Source organism: Neophocaena asiaeorientalis, unplaced genomic scaffold (genome assembly GCF_003031525.2).
Source record: "Neophocaena asiaeorientalis asiaeorientalis breed wild unplaced genomic scaffold, Neophocaena_asiaeorientalis_V1.1 scaffold37, whole genome shotgun sequence".
In the NCBI taxonomy this organism is placed as follows: Eukaryota; Metazoa; Chordata; class Mammalia; order Artiodactyla; family Phocoenidae; genus Neophocaena; species Neophocaena asiaeorientalis.
The window spans coordinates 1,567,552-1,591,097 of record NW_020174269.1 but is presented as its reverse complement, the minus strand read 5'-3'; the positions used below and the strand labels follow the sequence as shown (position 1 = coordinate 1,591,097).

At 42.5% G+C, this 23,546-nt stretch overlaps 1 protein-coding gene across 1 annotated transcript in view; it reads right to left on the bottom strand.

Annotated features, from left to right (window-relative positions):
• Positions 1-16,251, bottom strand: part of THBS4 (thrombospondin 4) — a 47,047-nt gene extending 30,796 nt beyond the window's left edge. Inside the window, exons 1-2 of the mRNA XM_024755711.1 lie at positions 15,995-16,251; positions 10,453-10,656 (exon numbers count right to left, since the gene is read on the bottom strand). Of these exons, the coding sequence (XP_024611479.1) occupies positions 10,453-10,656; positions 15,995-16,082 (292 nt within the window). The 5' untranslated portion in view covers positions 16,083-16,251. The remainder of the gene's footprint in view (positions 1-10,452; positions 10,657-15,994) is intronic.
• Positions 16,252-23,546: the final 7,295 nt, after the last annotated feature.

Sequence of the window (23,546 nt, the reverse complement as noted above, 5' to 3'; positions counted from 1 at the left end):
AAGACTTCCTCCAAATACCTTAGCCTTTCTAGGTTGACTTCCCCACCCTTCTAAACCCTGACTAGATTTGCTTTCCCATTTGACCATGGCTGGAGGGGGCCAGGTGGCATCAGGGTCTGTGGTATAGAGAGATGCCCTGAGGAGTAAGGAGATCTTCTCTCGTGCCCACGTGGTCACCACCACTTGCTTACCGAGAGAGAAGAATTGGTAAGACCTGACAGAACAGACTGGCTAGAAGGCCTTTCTCTGGCTGTAGTACATTACTACGTTTCCTGAAGCAAAGTATTGGTAAGACTTAAGTAAATGTGGTATGAGGAGAAAGAAAAAAGACGTGAGTAGAAATTCTTGAGGTATTTTAAACATGGGATACAACAGAGTTTTTTTACCCCTTTATTTAATATTGTTGAGAATTTATAATTGTAACAGCATGGCTGGAAATTGGAGGCATAAGGTACACAAAAGAGGGGGAAAATGAACCCAAATATATGCACTAATTCAATATTTTAAGATGCTCCGTGGCATGTGGGATCTTCCCGGACTGGAGCACGAACTGGTGTCCCCTGCATCGGCAGGCAGACTCTCAACCACTGCGCCACCAGGGAAGCCCTATTTCTTTACTTTTTTGAATAGTTTTGCAAATCCCTGGCGTTTTTACAGGCCAGTGAAAACACCACTTGGACTACCAGACTTCAACCAGGTCATAGACACATATACTCAGGATCTCCTCATTTTCATCATGGCCACAACCTCTGTTCCTCATAGTAACAGTTTAAGAGGATACACAGCTTAAAACAAATACCCTTGGTCTTTCTCTCCTGGGATTTCTGTGTAATTCAAAGGAAACACATTTTCATGGGCCCTTGCCTGCTTTGAGCAGGCCTTCCAGGCCATGTGGGCCATGATTTATTTTCATAACTGAATCGCTAAGTTTATAAACAGTACCTAGTGGAGTACGTCATGTATAACAGTTGCACATTAATGTTGTGAATATAAACTTTCAATGAATAATTAAATGATTGCATCGAAAGCTTTTCACATATACATTTAAAAGTTTAGAGAGTAGCAATTTAACATCTATTGCAGGCAGCCAAACCTGCCATTGTGTTCCTGCTGCCATTTAAGGGCACGCTAGACTTCTGCCTTGCTTTGTGTTGCAGTGTAGTGCTGAAATGACAGATTCTTCATGCTCATAGGTCTTGTGACAAGAGCAAGAGGAAATAAAGGAAAAGAAGACTTATGGAAACTTCCATCTTCACAAGGTCCGTTAGCAGAAAATTATCAAGTGCTTTGACATTTACCATTCTTCATACTTGATCCAAGAATTTTCATTTTGCTTATGGCTTCCATTTTTTCATTTTTCTTTTTTATTGCAAACCCCTTACTTCAGTGCTTCTATACTTATTTTATCTTCAGAGCAGTAAGACTACCCCAGAGGGTCGACAGGCACCTGCTCAGAAAACTCAGCATTCTCCCATCAGTCACAATGAGTCTAGAAACAGCCTCAACAACCCAGGAGCCTGCAGCCTGGGAGATTCCCTGACCTTCTCCAGAAGCAGCACCACTGGAGGGGAGAGAGCAGACATGGTTCCCTTCCTCTCTCTGGTCCCCCTTTCCCAGTGCTCACCTTGCCCAATCTTAGCCCAACATACACACAGAGCAGAGGGGAGCAAAACAGAGGGGAAAATACAAGTGAGCCAGTAAGACATCACTTCTGCCTCCAGAAGGAGTGAAAAATCAGGCCTGGAAGTCAGAAGGAGCAGTCTTCTCCTGGCTCCAGCCCACTTCTGCCCCTTAGCACCCCAGGGAGCAACGCACTCAGGAAAACCGTCACTGGGTACAGCTCTGCTTCTTCAGCTGAGGCACATTCCATCCTCTTGCTTGCTTCTCACTGCAACAAGTGTGCTTGGTGATTTCAGCCTTGTGCTCTCTCAGGGCGAGTACCAAGAACTCCTCTGATTAGAACTGAAGGCTGCAGGTCTTCAAACGGTGTTTCTGCCTCTACCTTGTTCTATCTCTGGGTTTCTCTGCCAGATTCCTTACTCACCTTCCTGCTGAGGGTCTCTTTCTATGCAGTTTTTCTGGACTGAAAGCTTGACATTCTTACAGGACTGTTTTGACCAAATGATTGCCTTTTCAATGCAACACACGAGCGAGCCAGTGGAATCATTCACTAGCTCCCTAGTGGTCCCTAATTAATGTGTAACTTATCCCAGGACGGGCCCAACCTTCCTGCCACCTTCCATTCTGCTGATCACCAGCCAAGCTGAACGACCAGTTCTAATAACCCATTTTCACCCCTCTCTAGCTTTCTCCAGCCTCCCTCATCCTTTTCTTTCTGTGCGAATGTTCTCTTCTCCATTCCTCTCCTTCCTGCTCCATCATTGCCACAAATCTGAAGCCAAGATCCAGCTCAAATGCACCAGATTCCCTCTAGTCTTCCATCTTCCCCATGGTTGGAAGTTACTGCCTCATTCGTCTTCCCTAACACTTTCTCGGTGCTCTGCTAGGTATACGTTTTCAGGACTCAGGTTCCAGTCATGGCTCGGACCCTTAATCCCTATGTGACCCTGGGCCTGAAGTGTCCACTTCTTAAACTATTAAAAGGAGTCAATAAAAGCTGTCCTTCCTATGTCATTTTGTTTTCAGTGGTGGTCAAATAAGAAAATGCAAAAATATAAGCTGCTATACAAACGTAGGTACTAGTATATTTGTTTATTTCTCATCTTCTCTGCTAAAGCATAAACTCTTGGGACAAGCAGTCTATTTCTTACTAATTTTCCCATACACCACAGCACCTGAGAACATCAAATACAACTATCTGTTGAATGAAAAAATAGATAAAATAGAGTATTCATGTATCTACTCTGTTGGGTTTTTTTTGGCGGTACGCGGGCCTCTCACCGTTGTGGCCTCTCCCGTTGCGGAGCACAGGCTCCAGACGCGCAGGCTCACGGGCCATGGCTCATGGGCCCAGCCGCTCTGCGGCATGTGGGATCCTCCTGGACCGGGGCACGAACCCGTGTCCCCTGCATCGGCAGGCGGACTCTCAACCACTGCGCCACCAGGGAAGCCCCCTACTCTGATTTTTTTAATCCACAATCTTTTTAAAAGTGTGGGGAGCAGTTTCTATTAGTTTACATACATAAACCCTTCCCTTCTAAACTTAGCATCTTTGTGTACTTGAGAGTTTGCAGCCCCGTTTTATGGCTGCATTTCCATGTCTGGGTACCAGACTGACAGAGGAGCCACGCAGCCCGGCCTGATTAAAACCATCTCAGTGACTGGCGGGGGATGAAGACGAAGAAGCAAACCAAAGCAATGAAGATTTGAAATATTGCTATCTTGGGAAAACTTTCAAAAGGTGCTTTTTGAAAAGTGGACGGACTTGGCGGTCAAAAATATTATGATGTGTTGAATGTCAAAGCTATGAAGCAGGCTACCAGCTTTAAAGAACTGGAAATGATAATATTTTGTCTGCTTGGGCAAAGAAATTCAGAGTGACCTAGCCTGCAGGCAGCAAACTCAGCAAGGTAGTCCGGGGCTTTCTGCTTTGCTTGGCGAATGGCTTTGCTTGGCAAATGGCTTTGCTCTTTGGCACTTTTAAATATATGATGAAAGCAATTGCTGTCAACCTTTCCTCTTCTTCTCTAAATAACTATACATTAAAAAAAGACTTCTTGCCATTAATGTTTCTTGTGACGGATATTCTTGTTTGCCTTGGCTCATTTATCTTTATGCCCTATACGCTAAGGTCTTTGTAACTTTAGTGCTTTGGAAATACATAAAAGGTAAATCATCAAACTGCTTTTCCTAAAAGTACTCTGGGTGACTCCCAGGTGTGATAAATGCAGTATTGTGTGTTTTGAAATTTTTTTGTAGCAGTTTAAACCAATGTAAAGCTTACAGAATACACACACGCACACACACGCACACATGCACACACACACGGAGCAAAGAAACCATCCGGTGAAAGGAAGCACAGCAGTTATACTGAACATCTGCAAAGGGCTTTATATTTTGCTAAGTTACGAGGCATCACTGTAAACAACTATCAGGTAGGTAACAGAGCTGTAAATGTGCACAGAATCCCAAGGTCACCTTATAGGAGAGAGGTGCACAGCAGCTTCTTAAATGCCCATGGAATGCTCTCTAGCCTTAGCGGAGCCACAGAATCTTAGCATTATAAGTCATCCAGCTTAATATCTCATTTCACAAATCCCTTCAGTAAAAGTGCAGCCTCTACCAGCACATTTCCAGTAACAAAGAACTTTACTTTGCAGAAAAACCCATTTCACTCTTGGATTGCTCCCCAAGAGTTTCCTAATTCAGAGCCAATATCTGTTTCCTCCGACTTCCACCAGTGTGTCCTAATTTTACTCTTCCGAACTATAGACAGATATCATCAATCAAAATGATATTCTTCAAATATTTTAAGGCAACTTGCACTTCTCTCATGTCTTCTGTCTGGCTCCTTGATTTCTCCAGTTCCTTTAACTTTTTGACTTGTGATGTGGTAAAAAAAAAACGGGATCCAGAAGGATGCTGGCTTGGTGACTCTCCTTAAGGTAGTCTCTGACTTGACAGTGTCCCTGTGAAATGTGCTCACGACTAGACACAGTATTCTAGATGTGGCTGGACAATTAAGGGTGCAGTGGGACTATCGGTGCCCTTAATCTGGCCACATGTGTGTATTAATGAAGCCTAAAATTTAAAAAGCTTTAAAAAGAAGTTGCGTCAGTGTATCTGTTCATTCATTCATTCAGCAAACATTTCTGAGCAACTACTAAGTGCCAGGCACTGTGCTCAACATTGCTTGGTTCTTTGTATTTTTTTTTTGCGGTACGTGGGCCTCTCACTGTTGTGGCCTCTCCCACTGCAGAGCACAGGCTCTGGACGCGCAGGCTCAGCGGCCATGGCTCACGGGCCCAGCCGCTCCGCAGCATGTGGGATCTTCCCGGACCGGGGCACGAACCCTTGTCCCCTGCATCGGCAGGTGGACTCTCAACCACTGCGCCACCAGGGAAGCCCCATTGCTTGGTTCTTAACGTTGTTGACTAGAATGCTTAGGATGGGCCTTCCACATCCGGGGTGTCTACAATTTACTTTTCATTCCTAGAGGATGGATTTACATTTATTATTGTTAAATTGAATCTGATGGTGGCCTATTGTGTGTCAGCCAGGTAGGACCTTGCAAATCTTGATAACGGCATCTGACATGTTCAACTGTTTTTTCCAGCTCTGTGCCAACTGCAAACATGTTAAAATACTATGTTTCCACCTAAGTCACTGATATGTTGAAAAGTTCAATGCCCAAGACAGAGCCTTGTCAAAAACCACTAGATACTTTGCTATAAGGCAATTTACCAACTCCTAACAGTACTATTTATCTAGTTTATTCTTTTTTTATATTATTCAGAAAGGTATAATGAGTGACTTCATAAAATTCATTAAAAAATTTGGCAGGATTTATTTTTAGTAAACCTATTTGCCTTCAAATAATCCCAGCTTTCTTTTCCAGGAAATCCCCAAATGCATGAATAAAACAGTACAACCCTCTGAAGGTTTGTCCTAAAGTTCACGAAAATTCTTTCCACTTTCTGTATATCATCATTTTAAAACTGAGTTCATTCAAGGGTACCTCATAAGAGTACTGTGAAAGTTAAAAGGGAAAATGAGCGTTGAGCCTTTAGCATGGCCCTGGTTCATTGTAATGGCTCCATAAATAAATATTATTATAAGCGTTTGAGGCACCTCATTTTTTCCCGTTCATTATTTGGTTTAGAACTCTAACTTTTTTTTTTTTTGGCCTCTCCATGCAGCTTGCGAGATCTTAGTTCCCCCAGCACGGACTGAACCCGGGCCCTTGGCAGTGAAAGCTCAGAGTCCTAACCACTGGCCAGCCAGGGAATTCCAGAATTCTAACTTTTAAACTCTTCCATCTCTTTCAACTGTATCTCTCATTAGCCTGCAGGTTTCAGAACTGCTCTGAACCATTTGACTTCTCCTGTCATAGGATGAGGAGCCTGCTCTCTCCAGTCATTACTGCTAATTCTTGAGTTCCCTTCATTTCCACAGCATCAAGTTGTTTTTTTGAGGCTCTCAAATTAAGGCTAAAGAAGCGGTCCTCTCATGCTTTTTCTGAAAGGTGAAGCTTTCACTAAGGTAAGCCAAGAGTTCACCGACTCATCATTTTTGGAAGACAGTTGCCTAAATAATAGAAAGGTGTCTCTGTCTCTCACTATCTATCTAATCTATCTAATATAGTAACCTGAAGTTTTTTATTGAGCTTCAGACTCTAAGTTATTATACTTTATGTAAGTCAGTTCTTGCAATCAACCTGGGAGGTAGCTGTTATCATCCCCACTTTAGAGATAGTAAATCGATGCTCAGGGGGATTCAGAGATGCATTCATGGTGACGCAGCTCCTGAGACCTTTAATTGTGACTCAAACTCAGGATACTAACTGGAAAGTTGTCTCTATGCCAGATTCAAGAAAATCACCAACCATATCTTCTACCCAGCTAGGTGGTTTCTATAGAATGCTTATTTCTATACCACTGTATTACTAATACTCTGATAGAGCACTTCTATCAGAAATACTACCTGTATCACTTTTACGTCCTCAACCAAATGGTCTTCAACATTCATTCATTCAAAAAGTGATTCCGAGCCAGGCCTACTGTGTGACATTGTATACATCTAGAATTTCCACAACAATGTTTTTTTTTTTTTTTAAACAAAGCTACTCTTCTCAGCCTCCATTTATTCTATCCAGTCTCTTCATGAGCCACTTCTATGTACAGGGCACTGTGCTATGTGCTGCAGTATACACAAAGGTGAGTTAAGGGATGCCCAGTCCCTGCCTTAGGGGAGCTTATAACCTACTGGAGAAAAGACCTCCAAGTAATTCAAATACAAGGCAAGCGAACAGTAGCACCTTCTGTGGAGGTACAAAGTCATATAAAGAAAGGTGTCAGGAGGAGCTGGAGATGTGTCTTACGTGTGTAGGATTTCAGTCACTTGAGGTGGTGCAGGGCATGCACCAGGGGGAGCAGAGGGCAAGAGCAAAAGGACAGAGAAGGAGCGACAGCATGGGTGCATCCAGGGAACAGCAGTTAGTCCATCCAGCTGAAGCACAGGCTGCACGGACAGTTGGAAGGACAGATAAACTGGAAAGGCCGGTTGGGAGTCAGGCAATAGAAAGCCCTAAATGCCCAGCCTGGGCAATTGCACCTTATTCAGTTTGGGATCGGAAGCCACTACAGGTCTCTGCAGTCAGGCATAACTAGATCCATGTTATGCTTTGCGAACAGTAACGAGGCGACCATGGTAGGATGCCTTGGAGAGTGAGAGGGCAGAAACAGAAAGCTCAGTGGCAAACTCATTCTTTGCAGTCTTCATGGAATACACTTTAGTTTCTCGTAGGAGCTCGTCAGAGGCCCAGACAACCAAATCCTCTCTTCGATTCCATCTGTGCAGTCACCCTCTCCCAAACCATAACCTTTAATAGAGGGAAAGATGTGTCCTATTTCCTACTCTGGTGCTTTAAGTCATGAGAGATACATCTTGATTTCTTGTTTTGCTGTTTTCCATGCAAAGCAACAGAAGACAAGATCAGCTGAGGCTTGTCAGTTGAATAACGGACTGGGGTTCACCTTTCAGGAAGATGCTTTCCCCCCACCCTCCACAAATCATGGCAGGTGTGCATGGCCCCCTGAACGGTCAGGTCACTGAAGATGGTCTCTTGCTCTTTGTAACTCCCCTGCTCAACCAGTCCCTGCTTCACCTACTCCCTACTCACATGAAAGTGCTTGCCCCCTGCTCCGGCAACCGTTTCTTCTAATCCTTAGGCCAGAACGCCTCCACCTGCTAGTTTATTAAAGGGAAACTTCTGCCCTCATGATGGCGGTTAACCTGAGGGGCTGTGAGGGATGTGCCCCGGCTGCCGGTTTCCCTGGTAACTGACGAGCCAACCTGACGTCAATTCCCCCATACGTGGTAGCCTCCTTCTCCTCCGAGTAGCAAAGATCGCTGCCATGTCCCGCCTGCTGTCTGCTCTATACAGTGGGATGTCGCTCCAGGACCTTTTGCTGCAGACATGTGAGATCCCCTGTCCAATAAACTGTTGATGTCTCTGTCACTGTTCTGGGCTCTTCTTTTGGCCTCGAGGCCTGCAGGGTGCAGCCCAGCACCACCATTGAACACCTCAATGGGGAGTCACAAACACATGCTGCATCTTTTTCTGGACCTGATGGACCCAGTGACTTCTTTCTTGTTCCAGTCACAATGGGCTGCTGCTCCTTCCTAGAACTTTCAGATTCACAAGGGATGGCAAATCTCTGTCCTTTTTCCTATTGCTCCAGGGAATCTTCTCTGTGTCAAATTCTTCAACCCTAATACTGTTATAAAGTCCTCTTTGTTTTCTGAGAATTGTCATCTCTGGATTCTTTTAGGACTCCTTTTAAAAAATATTTTTTCTAAGAGCTTTTTATCTCTTCTAGTAGGTTGGCAGGTGGAAAGGTGTTCAATCCTTTCCTCTTTTTTTCTCCTTTAACATGGAGATCAGCTGGTATTAACAGCTGACTCACATGACTGGTGATTCTTCAAAGGAAACGCACTTAACAACCCCCTTCCCTATCCATCTACCTGCCCATGTACTTAGCATTACCCTGGCTTCTATCAAGTGAACAGAAAGCATCAGCTCGGGGGAAGTTGCTTGTTTTTCTACAATGGTCAATTTAGAAATAGAGGGTGAGATTCAGAGAGAGTGAAAAGCTAGAAGCAGAGTTTTTGGCTCTATAGAGGGCCTTTTAGCCACTAAGCTGAGCGAGCTAAAAGAAAAACCTTCCAGTGCATCTAAAATAATTTAGTGAGAAGCTACTGCCCTTTAGATGAAGAAGGGTGGCTTTTATAGATGATAAACTGAGTAGCTGGGTTCTTAGACAATGAGCTGTTCCTTCAAGAGATGTGAGGCAAAATGGGGTTGTCAGAATCAAGGCAGAGAGATGGGTGAAATTACCTCCCATCAGGGCTGAAGGCGGGGCAAAGGGAGCAGGAATGGTTGAAACATCTGCTAAATCATGAATCGTGTCCCCAACTCCCTTCATTGTCTGAAACTGCACCTCAGCCCCTGAGAGGCCATGAGGAACAGACAGAGACAGCAGACTTGTGAGTGAGATGGAAGGAGGGAGGGAGGATATTGGAACTTGACATAAAAGGAGGGGTTAAAAGCCCATTCCTTCTTGCTTTTAACTCTATAGTCCTAAGAATGCTAAGAATTAGGAATTTCTTTCAGCTCCCAACACCTGCAGCTTTAAGTGTTCAATCACAATTAGAATCTCAGAGAGTTTGAAGCACTAGAAATATCTATTTTGTAGAGCAAACAAATAAAAAATCTCGCCGGAAGGACCAGTCCTTTTTTAAAAGCATGAGCAGCATGGACACGTATCTGTCACATTCCTCAATAAGCAGGAACAGGTGTTGTCCCCAGGGCACGGGTGGAAGAGAAGGAGATGAAAAAATAGTGACCTTTTCCTTGGAAGTCATTTCTTAGTACATGTAGGAACTCAATTTGACAGTGAAACATTTGACAGCAGAGGGAACAAACAAGTGACAGACCTGTGTAAATTGGCACAAAACAGGTAGAAAAGAGAGCTGTTCATTTCGTTCTACCACTGAGATATATTCTCTCCATCAAGTCCGGGAGGTGCTTGCAGAGCTAGGAGTTAGGTCTGCTAAGCCACATGCTTCTAAGGGAGCACAAGAATGGTGTGAGTGGCTATTACAGGCTGAATGTGTGTGTTCCCCTCAAATTCATATGTTGAAGCCCGAACCCTCGATATGGTGGTATTAGAAAGTGGGCCTTTGGGAGGTAATTAGGTTTAGATTAGGTCATGAGGGTGGGACCCCCATGACGGCATTAGTGTCCTTACAAGAAAAGGAAGACAGAGCTCACTCTCTCTCTCTGCACCAGCACACACCGAGGAAAGGCCATATGAGGACACAGTGAGAGGGTGGCTGTCTACAAGCCAGGACCCAGGCTCTCATCAAGAACCAAATCTGCTGGCACCTTGACCTTGGACTTACCAGCCTCCAGTACTGTGGGAAATAAACATCTGTTGCTTAAGCCACCCAGTCTATGGTATTTGTTATAGCAGCTCAAGCTGACTAACAGAGTGGCCAAACGGTCCTGGGTCCTGTCCCTTCCAGAACTGGATCCAGAATAACATGAGGATCAGACAACGTCAAAGGGCATTTTTGCCGCAAGCTATTCTTCCTTCTTTCTCTCGATATCAACTCGCCCTCCCTGTACAGGTAAGTGTACAATCAGAGGAATTTGGTATTGAAAACTGAAATCAATGGTGGATGGAACCATCTGAAGGAAAGTAGACCCCAAATCCTGGAACAGGCAGGGAGGATTTTTAAGAAAATTATTTCTATAAATCTCCTTACCTTTGTTCAAGCGTCCCATCACAGTAAACTCAAAATACTTGCTGTTGTCAGCTGAAGAGTAAAGTCCGAAGATGGTGGCTGAACTTTTCGTCTGCAGCTTGAAGGTGGCGATCACATAGAGCTCGTTCAGGGTGGGGTCTGTCAGGACTGGCTGCAGGACACCTGGGTTCAGCCTCTGGCTGGCGGATGGGAGGAGGTCAAAGACTGCGGAGAACGGGGAGAAAGGAACAATCAGTGAAAGGTTTAACTTTGGGGCAAACACGTTTTTTGAGGGGAGACAATTTGACAGTAAGCTATGAAGTAAACTGATACTGTAATCATTTTTCCACATTGTCAAACTCGCCGGTTCTTCCTCATCACTCTTACAGCGGCTGGACATTTGAACCAGAAGAAATAGAGCACGATATTCATCACAAGCTTATAGCCCCCAAGAGAAGACAAACTTTGCAAACCCCAAATTGCATTTCGGCTGAAGAAGTGGCTCTGAAAATGCCCACTAGGGAGAGGCTAGTATAAAGGCTAAAAGCCCTTATACTAAAGGCTTAACGTATAAGGTGTGGGGGACGCAGGTAACAGCGTCCAAGTCACTGTTTTTCTTATGGCCCCTAGTAGTGAATTTCTGCCTTGGGGTCCCTCATGTGCCTCTTGGACCGGAGCCCGTTGTCTTTTCCTGGCCAGTGATAAGTGACACAGGGAATATGCAGCAGAAAGCAGGGGTATGGTAGGAGATACACTGTTAACAAAACAGTTTGCTACCTTTGTGAGACCAAAGTGTTCCCTTTGTGCATTTACAGTGCCCCAGTGTTTCTCTGTTAAGAAACCCCGATGTGGGAACAAAACAAAACCATACAACGTGGTTTCTATTTCTTGATTGTAACCTCACTGATAGAGTTGGTCTACAAAAACTAGAACCTGCATGTATATTTGTGTAAGTTGCTTTTGATCGAGTCAGCAGCACCTTCTCTCAAATTTTAAGAAAGCTATGAGAGAGTATGTCCAGTTAATTTAAAAGGCAAAGGCCAAATTTGGGTAATACTCACTAGAAGTTACTTAGTATTTTTCTTGGTTTATGCAAATATCGTTTGGACAATTCCATAGCCTGCAGGAACTTCAGGCTCCAGAGCTGTCTCCTGGATACAATAATCTGGTTACTAAAAAGGGTCACAGTATCCATAATTTATAAAGAGCTCTTACAAATCAATAAAATAAGCATCCTAATAGAAAAATGGGTAAATAACATGAAAAGGCAATTTATAGAAAAAGAGTTACAATGGCAAATAAGTATATATATAAGTGTTCATATGGTTAATTAATGATGAAGGAATTGCTAACTTAAGCAATGAGGTATTATTTTCACCATCAAATTGGAAAAACAATAAATACAGTAATACCCAACTGTTGGTGAGGATTCAGGAAGATGGGTACTCATATACTGGTGGGTAAGATTTAAACTGGTATAAACACTTTGAAGCCAGTTTAAATAGCAATATCAAAGGCCCTAAGACACATATGCTCTTTGATTTAGCGTTGCTACAAAAGGAATTTATCTTAAGAAAATAATGGATGATATGGTAATTTATTTAGGAGATTCACCATCAGTGTTGATTCTAGAATTTCTATTTAGGAAGGAGTTATGTGAAAATCTAATTGGAAGAGGTGGAAAACCTGAATCTTTGCTGGCAGAGCACTTTGTCTCTTCTTAACAGAGACAGAAAGGCTTGACAGAGATTACAGGGATTTCAGCCCTCCGAAGCCATCCTGTGGCATTGCAAATGTTCAACAAATTATTTACAGTATGAAAACACTGGAAACTAAGTGTCCTACATTAGAGCCCTGCATAAATAAATTTTGGTCCACCTAAAAAGAAATACTGTATATTAAATTACTATATATTAAAAAGGGTAATGCAGCTGAATACTTAGATATGGGAAAAAAGCTCATGATATATTAAGTGAAGACAGATGATAAAATTACATGTATAACATGATCCCATTTGAAATATGTATTTGCCCAGAAAAAGATTTGAAAAACAATATGACAAAATGCTAACAAGAATAGTAGCTATCTCTGGGTTGAATAATTATACATTTTTAATTTCATTTGCTTTTACTTATCCAATTTTCTTTTTTTTTTTTTACAATGAACAGGTGTTGCTTTTGTAAGAAAAACTAGTTATAAAACAAACAGGCAAAAGCCTAGTTTAAAAGACGATATGTCTTCAGATTGGATGTGTATTGTTTCTTTCATGTGTATCAAGAACCTTATACAATAATGATTTTAATACTAGCGGTGCTGGAAAGCAGAATATCTATTATGTTCTTTCTAGCATCCCACATTCCCCAAACATGAGGACTGCTGCCAACTGTACTTCAAAAGGGGCATAGAATTTTTAAATTTCTAGAGAACTGGAAACTTTACATTTCCACCAGTGGGAGCAAAGGGAAATAAGGCAATATATTTAAAAGTTCCATTCAGGACAAGACATCTTCAGGAAAGAGATGTGTGTTTCAAAGTATGGGAACTGCATGCAAAACTAAACTCTTGGTATTCCTGATTTTTGCTTTGACCATGATTACGTCATAATTCAGCTGAAACTAAATTTACCGCATTTCAATCTGTATGGTTCCTCTAATCCACTGGCTTCACTCTCAAGAGGCCAAGTTGGGATTAGTTAGTAATGAGTTTGGAGAGTGTTTTGAAAAGGAAATGAGACACCACAAATTTCTACTAATGTTATGACGCTTTAGTAATAGCGCCAGGATCTAAGCACGACCTTCTAGTGTTACAGGTGAAATTACTGCTACCAATGAGCTCAACCATCACTGTATGAAAATTGAATACTTACCAATAAGACTAGCAAGGCAGCTCAGAGGAAAAAGGAGATAAATTATTCAGCTGAGCTGATAACTGCAAACTAATCAACTCAATAAAGAATCTATCAGAAACTTGACTTAATCAGATCATCTACAGCAATTAAATTAACCAGATAATTTAGGTATAGCCTGATTTCAAGTCTCCATAAAACAGGCAGCTCTGTCCAAGAAGCAAAATCCATACCTGCAACACACCATGAAGTTGTGTATTCAAACGTCAAGAATTCATATAACACAAAATATTACACCCATGAATTCAAACCTGTTAAATAATGTTTGCAATAAGAAAACTTTTGAACTGTGTCAAAAAGCTTCCTTTCTGACACCAAAAGCAAAGGCAACAAAAGCAAAAGTAAACAAGTGGAACTACATCAAACTAAAAAGCTTCTGCACAGCGAAGGAAACCAACGAAATGAAAAGGCAACCTATGGAATGGGAGAAGACATCTGCAAATCACATCTCTGAAAAGGGGTTAATATCCAAAATATATAAAAAAACTCATACAACTCAATAGCAAAAACAAACAAAACAACAAAAAATCACAACCAAACATATTTAAAAGTGGGCAGAAAATCTGAAAAAACATTTTTCCAAAGGAGATAGACAGATGGCCAACATATATATGAAAAGATGCCCAACATCACTAATCATGAGGGAAACGCAAGTCGAAACCACAATGAGATATCACCTTACACCAGTTAGAATGGCTCTTAGCAAAAAGACAGGAAACAGCAAGTGTTGGTGAGGAGGTGGGAAAAAGAGAACCCTTGTACACCACTGGTGGAAATGTAAGTTGGGTCAGCTACTATGGAAAACAGTATGAAGGTTCCTCAAAAAATTTAAAATAGAACTACCTTATATGATCCAGCAATCCCACTCCTGGGTATTTAGCCAAAGAAAACAAAACCATTTACTCCAAAAGATATATGGAGTTATTCATCACAGCACTATTTACAATAGCCAAGATATGAAAACAACCTGTGTCTATCAACGGATAAATGAATAAAGAAAATGTGATACACACACAATAGAATATTATTCAGTCATAAAAAGGAAGGAAATCTTGCCCTTTATGACAATATGGATGGATTTTGAGGGCATTATGTAAGTGTAATTAAGACAGACAAATGCTATATGGTCTCACTTATATGTGGAATCTTAAAAACAAAAACAAACAAGAAAGGACAAGCTCATAGACACAGAGAACAGACTGATGGTTGCCAGAAGTGGGGTAGTAGTGGTGGGGGTGAAATGGGTGGAAGACGTCAAAAGGTACAAGCTTCCAGTTATAAATAAGCCATGGGGATGTAATGTACATGGCGACTATAGTTAATAGTACTGTATTGCCTGTTTGAAAGTTGCTAAGAGAATAAATGTTAAAAGTTCTCATCACAAGAAAAAAATCTGTAGTCATGTGTGGCAATGGATGTTAACTGGACTTACTGGGGTGATCATTTTGCAATGTATACAACGATCAAATCATTATGTTGTACACCTGAAACTAATATAACGTTATATGCCAATTATACATTAATTTTTAAAAAAGGCTTCCTTTCTTACCTTCCTAGAAGCAAGGTCACAATGAATAAATACTATAAAGTACAGCATTTTAAACATTTCAACCCAAACGAAAAGCAGTTTCACTACCCCCTGAAAACACAATTCTGGTTGCCTGGTCTGGAATCAAAATGAGTTATCTGGTGAAATGCAAAGTTTAAATGGGTAGTTACTGCAGTGGGAGGGGAAGGGAATGGAGAGCACCAGCACAGACTTTCTTCATTCTGCCTTCCTTGAATTAGCAATTTTTACTTCAAGTTGTGCGTCTCTTCCAGCTTTATTACCTTAGTCAGTAAAAATTAACCCCAGGCATCAATTCAAACAGATGAAGGTCATCACTGGATAGCCAGTTAAAGCCCTAAGATGTTTTCTTGCTTAAATAATTTCTTCCTTTTTGTCTTTCCAAAATTCTGTTTAAGCTTAAGTGCTTTCTGACCAACAGTTCTTTTCACCCCATCTCGCAAAGGGGTTTGAAGACCGATCATCCAGGTGGCTTTTCAAATTATTCATCAACTTATTAACCTCTTTGTAGAGAAAGACCCATTTCTCAGCCTTCCAGTTCAATTTACCTCAAGAATCAAGAGACCAAGCCAACTCCCAAAGGAGGTTTTGAGGTCCCAACAAAGTTGGAGCAGACAAAGGCGAGTGGCAGGGCAATACAGCCATACTGCACCTTTCTTGAGGATATCAGCCTCAGACCACCTGGTGGGAACATCGCTCCTGCCGCGTCGAAGGATTTAGGATGCTGGGCTGAGTGGAGGGCCGGCCAGAGAGAGCCGCGAGGGACGGAATGCGGATTTCGCCCAACTTCAAACAGAACGTGTTCGAGGTCTAGGGCCGCGCCATAAGATTGGAAACCCCACGTCTTTGACTAGCCTGAAAATAAGTTTTGCATCCCCCAAACTATTGTATAGGGAATTGGTCTCATCGCTGGATAATCGAATCTCCGAAAATTCTAATCTTTATCGTTTCCAATCACAATAAAAAACAGAGAGGGGCTGAGCCGCGCGCGGAGCTGGTCCCTCCGTTCGCCCAAGTGGACCGCGGAACGGCGGGCTCCGTGACCGAGGGACCCTGGCCCGTGGCTCCCGCCCCGGCTCGCTCCCACTTACCCTGGGGGGTAGCCTGGGCGCTGGCCCCCAGCCACGGCTGCAGGGCCAGGTGCAGCAGGAGCAAAGCGGCTCCGCGCGGGGCCAGCATGTTGGCTTTTCCTGCTCCCCGCGGGCGCTCGGGACTCACGGCTCCGCGGGCCCTGCCTGGGAGGGCGGTCGGCGCGGGGCCCCTCGGTCGGGCTTCGAACGCGCAGCGCAGGTGAGGCGAGCGCGGCGTCCGGGCTGCCGTCGGGGGCGGTGCTCGCGTCCTGGCGCCGCGGAGCAGAGTGCGCTGGCTGCTGGGCAGGGCGCTTTATGGTCTGGCTGGCCGGGGTGGGGGAGGGCCGAGGCCGGGGCGGCCTACTTGGCTGGGATCCCCTTTGGCCGGGAAGTATGGGGGCGGCCGGAGCGGGGAGCGTGGGCGGCAGAGAGAGAGGCGTGAGCTTCGGGACTGGGGACGGGAAGGAGCCCTGGGCCGACCCGGTCCTGGGTGGGTGGGCGTAGTCGCCGGGCCCGCACGGACGAGGGGGTTAGGAGGATGCGAAGTGCAAGGATGAGCAGTCGCGGGGCTGGTGAGAAAGTGAGGACACGCAGGACAGAGAAGAAGGAGAAGAGCGGGGCAAAGGAGGAAGAAAGTGACACTGACCCGCTAGCTTTGGGCACCATCCATCCCCCACCTCTTCTTTTCTAAACAGAAGAACATCGTTTGGTCAGGCTCATAACGCCCATCTTGGGTTCCCTTCCCAACGAGCCCTGAAGGCTCTCCGGGAACTTCTGCCTCCTAAGGTGGTCCGGAGAACAACTGGTTTCTTTTATTTCTTCAAGCTTTTCTTGAATACTTTAAATGATGAATATTTTACCCATCAAGTTTTGAGACGTGAACGGTGAATGTTTCAAAGTTTTTGAGTTTTCAATGGAAATAAAACACATCTCAAGGAATCCATCCAGACAGAACCATTTATAGGATGGCAGTGTTTTATGGAGAATTTTTCAGTCAGGTTTCCAAACACTCTGCCCACTTCTGTTCCGCCTTCCCAAAAGATTCCAAGTGACAGTTTAAAGCTATGGGAGTAGGACCTAAAAGAGAGGGAAGGAACATAAGGAATTAGTCTTCCTCCTAGGCAAAGCTCCCTAAAAATAATGTGGATTAATTAGAGGAAAAAATATTTCAGAACAATGGCAAACTTTTTCCTCTTAAACAATCTTGACTAATGGAGAAAATCCAGCAAAGTATTTATATCCCTATCTTTAAATCTCAAAGAATTCCATTTCAAAGTTTAAGAAGCTATCTGCCATAAACTGGAAGATTAACTCATCTTCTTATTCCCAAACTGTGCTAGAATAACCCCTCACCAATTATGATTCCACTCACAGCTAATGACCTGAAAATTTGTGAGCTATATTCAGAGCTCCTTTCTATTTGGGGTCTAACATAGTTCTAATCCAGGCTTCATTTAAGGCCGCATTGCACTAAGTCTCTGTATGGAGTGGGTCACCATATGTCTACATATAAGAGAGCACTGAAGAGACAAAGGGCACGTTTCCAGCAATGTGACTGTACACTAGTGAGATGGATTAGACTCGAGAATCTTCAAGTCCCCAAACGGTGTCCTCAGGAGTGGCCTGGGTTGGAGGGAGCTCCAGGCCCCCAACTTCTACTTTAAGCACAATGGCTCTGCTTGTATATGTTTTATGCAACGGACTTCGGAGTAAGTAGGACTAAGTTATTTGGAAGGCAGATGCCTTTTTTTTTTAAGTCATCTTTGTTTATTCATCTTTGTCAGGCATCCCCAAACCCTAGCAAATTCCCAACAAAAGAGCTTGCACAGGTAGGCACACAATAAATTTTGGTTGAAACTGGATGACTACTAAGTGTACCTGAGCAACAGAAGAATCAAATGACTTTCTGCTAGCCTAATAGAACTTACAATTTAGTTTTGTTTTTAAAGAGACTGCATTTTTATGAGGCTATTCTTTGGGGAACCTCAGTCACCTTTTTCTTCATGTTCTCAGAATCAAGAGGAAATTTGATTACAATAAAATTCATTAAATTGGCTGTGAAATATATGGTAAAGGAGGTGAAAGAGTTAATCTGTGTCTTTTCTGTGCCACCTCATTAAAATATCTGCTGTTAACACTTACACTGCATTTTAATTTATTTTAATAATGTACTAATTTATTTAAATTTCCCCCAATATCAGACTGAGCTCTTTAGCACTATCTCATTTATTTTCATAGTCCTAATTCCAAGTACAGTGCTAACACTTGATAGTAAGTAGCTCACTGAATTTACTTTCCTTCTCTTGGTACTGTAAAGCAGGGTAAGAGGTTGTGATATGTTAGTAATCCATTCGTGCCGTAGATTGCAAAAATGGCCCCAAAGCTTCACTGTTGTCTATATATCTTTTGCTTTCCAGCTGTAGCCCTAGGCTTGGCCATGTAGTTTTCTTGGTCAATAAGAATTTACCAAAACTCCTACAAGCAGAAGTAAAAAACATACGTGTGTGATTGGATTTGCTTACTTTTCCACCTCTGCCTTTGCCATGATAGTGTGGCTGTGCTAGCCTGTTGGAGGACGAGACATGGAGCAGAGCTGAGGCACCACAGTCACCCTAAGTAAAGCCAGCTGAGATCTGCTCACAGCTGACTCACACACGTGAATAGGTTCAGGCAAGATCAGCAGAGCTGTCTTGTTGACTCTAGCCATGAGAGGAACAAACGTTTATTTTTTAAAATGTATTTATTTAATAAATGTATGTATGTATGTATGTATTTATTTATGGCTGCATTGGGTCTTTGCTGCTGCACGCGGGCTTTCTCTAGCTGTGGCGAGCGGGGGCTACTCTTCATTGCGGTGCGGGGGCTTCTCATTGTGGGGGCTTCTCTCGTTGCAGAGCATGGGCTTCAGTAGTTGTGGTGCATGGGCTCAGTAGTTGTGGCTCGTGGGCTCTAGAGCGCAGGCTCAGTAGTTGTGGTGCACAGGCTTGTTGCTCCGGGGCATGTGGGATCTTCCCGGACCAGAGATCGAACTCATGTCCCCTGCATTGGCAGGTGGACTCTTAACCACTGTGCCACCAGGGAAGTCCCTATTTATTTATTTTAAACATTTATTTTTATATGCCATTAAGATTTGGGGGTTGTTTACTATGTAACATTATTGTCACATTACGATCTTATTGTAGCAAATTATATACTAGGTTCTGTGCCATTTCTAATTATTGTAACACAGAGTATGCCCCATTTTTGATGTTTGCTGACAGATTTCAAGCTTCAGCACTCCCCTTCCTCTTGGTCCCACATCTGAGCAACTGGATAAGAAAGCCTGGGTGCTCCTTCCTCTGGTGCTGTGCAAGCCCTACATCATGCATGGGAACACTCTCCCCAGCCCCACCCCCTAATCATCATGAACACCCCAAAGCCAGCCTTCTTTCCCTTCTCTCTCAAGCCATCTGCAGACCAGCTTGGGAGCCCATCCTGCTCTCACCAGAAAGCCTCCCTATGTGAGTAATAAACCTTTTCAAAATCTTTTGCAGCCGGGCGTGGGGATACCCATCCTGCTTCTGCTCCTCCTGTTCTTTAGAAGGGGGAGAAGTTACTCGTATTACATGCTACTATTTGGCACAGCTAAGTAGAAGCTATATACATATTTGTTAATTGATATTTGAATGAAGCTATCATTAGTTATGTCAAGTTTTCCACTTGAATTTCTTTTTTAACAACTTTATTGCAGTATAATTTCTTTACAGTGGTGTGTTAGTTTCTCCTTTATAACAAAGTGAATCACCTATACATATACATATATCCTCATATGTCCTCCCTCTTGCGTCTCCCTCCCACCCTCCCTATCCCACCCCTCTACGTGGTCACAAAGCACCGAGCTGATCTCCCTGTGCTATGCAGCTGCTTCCCACTAGCTATCTATTTTACATTTGGTAGTGTATATATGTCCACGCCACTCTCTCACTTCATCCCAGCTTACCCTTCCCCCACCCCATGTCCTCAGGTCAATTCTCTACATCTGTGTCTTTATTCCTGTCCTGCCCCTAGGTTCCTCAGAACCTTTTCTTTTTTCTTTTTAGATTCTATATATATGTGTTAGCAAACAGTATTTCTTTTCCTCTTTCTGACTTACTTCACTATGTATGACAGACTCTAGGTCCATCTACCTTACTGCAAAAAACTCAATTCCGTTTCTTTTTATGGCTGAGTAATATGCCATTGTATATATATGCCACATCTTCTTTATCCATTCATCTGTCAATGGACACTTAGGTTGCTTCCATGTCCTGGCTATTGTAAATAGAGCTGCAGTGAACTTTGTGGTACATGACTCTTTTTGAATTATGGTTTTCTCAGGGTATATGCCCAGTAGTGGGATTGCTGGGTCATGTGGTAGTTCTATTTTCAAAAATAAGATGACCATATGTGCATGGGTTTATCTCTGGGCTTTCTATCCTGTTCCACTGATCTATATTTCTGTTTTTGTGCCAGTACCATACTTTCATGATTACTCTAGCTTTGTAGTATAGTCTGAAGTCAGGGAGCCTGATTCTTCCAGCTCCATTTTTCTTTCTCAAGATTGCTTTGGCTATTCAGGGTCTTTCTGTTTCCATGCAAATTGTGAAGTTTTTTATTTGATAGATCATATCTTGGGTCACAAATCAAGCCTTGGTAAATTTAAGAAAATTGAAATAGTTTTAAGTATCTTTTCCAAACACAACGCTATGAGACTAGATATCAGCTACAGGAAAAAAATCTGTAAAAAATACAAACACATGGAGGCTAAATAATACACTACTAATTAACCAAGAGATCACTGAAGAAATCAAAAAGGAAATCAAAAAATACCTAGAAACAAATGACAATGAAAACATGATGACCCAAAACCTATGGGATGCAACAAAAGCAGTTCTAAGAGGGAAGTTTTTAGCAATACAGTCCTACCTCAAGAAACAAGAAATGGGACTTCCCTAGTGGTGCAGTGGTTAAGGATCTTCCTGCCAGTGCAGGGGACATGGGTTCAAGCCCTGGTCCAGGAAGATCCCACATGCCGTGGAGCAAATAAGCCCATATGCCACAACTACTGAGCCTGCGCTCTAGAGCCCATGAGTCACAACTGCTGAGCCCACGTGCCACAACTCCTGAAGCCCGTGCACCTATAGCCTGTGCTCTGCAAGAAGAGAAGACACCACAATGAGAAGCCCACGCACCACAATAAAGAGTAGCCCCCACTCGCTGCACCTAGAGAAAGCCTACGTGCAGCAACGGACACCCAACATGGCCAAAAATAAATAAATAAATAAATTTATTAAAAAAAAAGAAAAGAAAAAAGAAACAAGAAATGTCTCAAATAAACAACCTAACCTCACACCTAAAGCAATTAGAGATAGAAGATCAAAAAAGCACCAAAGTTAGCAGAAGGAGAGAAATCATAAAAATCAGATCACAAATAAATGAAAAAGAAAGGAAGGAAACTATAGCAAAGATCAACAAAACTAAAAGCTGGTTCTTTGAGAAGATAAACAAAATTGATAAACCATTAGCCAGGCTCATCAAGAAAAAAAGGGAGAAGACTCAAATCAGTAGATTCAGAAATGTAAAAGGAGAACTAACAACTGACACTGCAGAAATACAAAAGATCATGAGAGATTACTACAAGCAACTCTATGCCAATAAAATACACAACCTGGAAGAAATGGACACATTCTTAGAAAAGCACAACTTTCCAAGACTGAACCAGGAAGAAAAAGAAGATATAAACAGACCAATCACAAGCACTGAAATTGAGACTGTGATTAAAAATCTTCCAACAAGCAAAAGCCTAGGACCAGATGGCTTGACAGGCAAATTCTATCAAACATTTAGAGAAAAACTAACACCTATCCTTCTCAAACTCTTCCAAAATATAGCAGAGGAAGGAACACTCCCAAACTCATACTACGAGACCACCATCACCCTGATAACAAAACCAGACAAAGATGTCACAAAGCAAACTACAGGCCAATATCACTGATGAACATAGATGCAAAAATCCTCAACAAAATACTAGCAAACAGAATCCAACAGCACATTAAAAGGATCATACACCATGGCCAAGTGGGGTTTATCCCAGGAGTGCAAGGATTCTTCAATATATGCATAATCAATCAATGTGATACACCATATTAACAAGTTGAAGGAGAAAAACCATATGATCATTTCAATAGATGCAGAAACAGCTTTTGACAAAATTCAACACCCATTTATGTTAAAAACTCTCCAGAAAGTAGGCATAGAGGGAACTTACCTCAACATAATAAAGGCCATATAAGACAAACCCACAGCCAACAATGTTCTCAATGACAAAAAACTGAAAGCATTTCCTCTAAGATCAGGAGCAAGGTTGTCCACTCTCACCACTAATATTCAACACAGTTTTTGAAGTTTTAGCCACAGCAGTCACAGAAGAAAAAGAAATAAAAGGAATCCAAATCAGAAAAGAAGAAGTAAAGCTGTCACTGTTTGCAAATGACATGATCCTATACATAGAGATTCCTAAAGATGCTACCAGAAAATTATAAGAGCTAATCAATGAATTTGGTAAAGTAGGATACAAAATTAATGCACAGAATCTCTTGATTTCCTCAGTGATCTCTTGGTTATTTATTAGTGTATTATTTAGCCTCCATGTGTTTGTATTTTTTACAGATTTTTCCCTGTAATTGATATCTAGTCTCATAGCACTGTGGTCAGAAAAGATACTTGATATGATTTCAACTTTCTTAAATTTACCAAGGCTTGATTTGTGAACCCAAGATATGATCTATCCTGGAAAATATTCCATGAGCACCTGAGAAGAAAGTGTATTCTGTTGTTATTGGATGGAATGTCCTATAAATATCAATTAAGTTCATCTTGTTTAATGTGTCATTTAAAGCTTGTTTGCTTATTTATTTTTATTTTGGATGATCTGTATTGTGTGTTTCTCTGTCTTCTCATTTTCCTTAACTTACTGTGTTTGGGGTCTCCTTTTTGCAGGCTGCAGGATCGTAGTTCCTGTTGTTTTTGGTGTCTGCCCCCAGTGGCTAAGGTTGCTTCAGTGGTTTGTGTAGGCTTTCTACACAGTGGAAGGGACTGGTGCCTGTGTTCTGGTGGATGAGGCTGGGTCTTGTCTTTCTGGTGGGCAGGACCATGGGTTTCTGTGACCTTATTATGATTTTAGGCAGCCTCTCTGCTAATGAGTGGGGTTGTGTTCCTGTCTTGCTAGTTGTTTGACCTAGGGTGTCCAGCACTGTAGCTTGCTGGTCATTGAGTGGAGCTGGGTCTTAGGCGTTGAGATGGAGACCTCTGGGAGAGCTTTCACTGTTTGATATTATGTGGACCTGGGAGGTCTCTGGTGGGCCAATGTGCTGAACTTGGCTCTCCCACCTCAGAGGCACAGGCCTGACATGCAGCCAGAGCACCAAGGCTTCAAAAAGAGAAAAAGGAAAAAAAATATATATCTATATATTTTTAAAAAAGGAAGAGAGCAAGCAAATTAATAAACAAATCTACCAGTGATAAACTCTAAATAGTAAACTAAGATAAACATAAA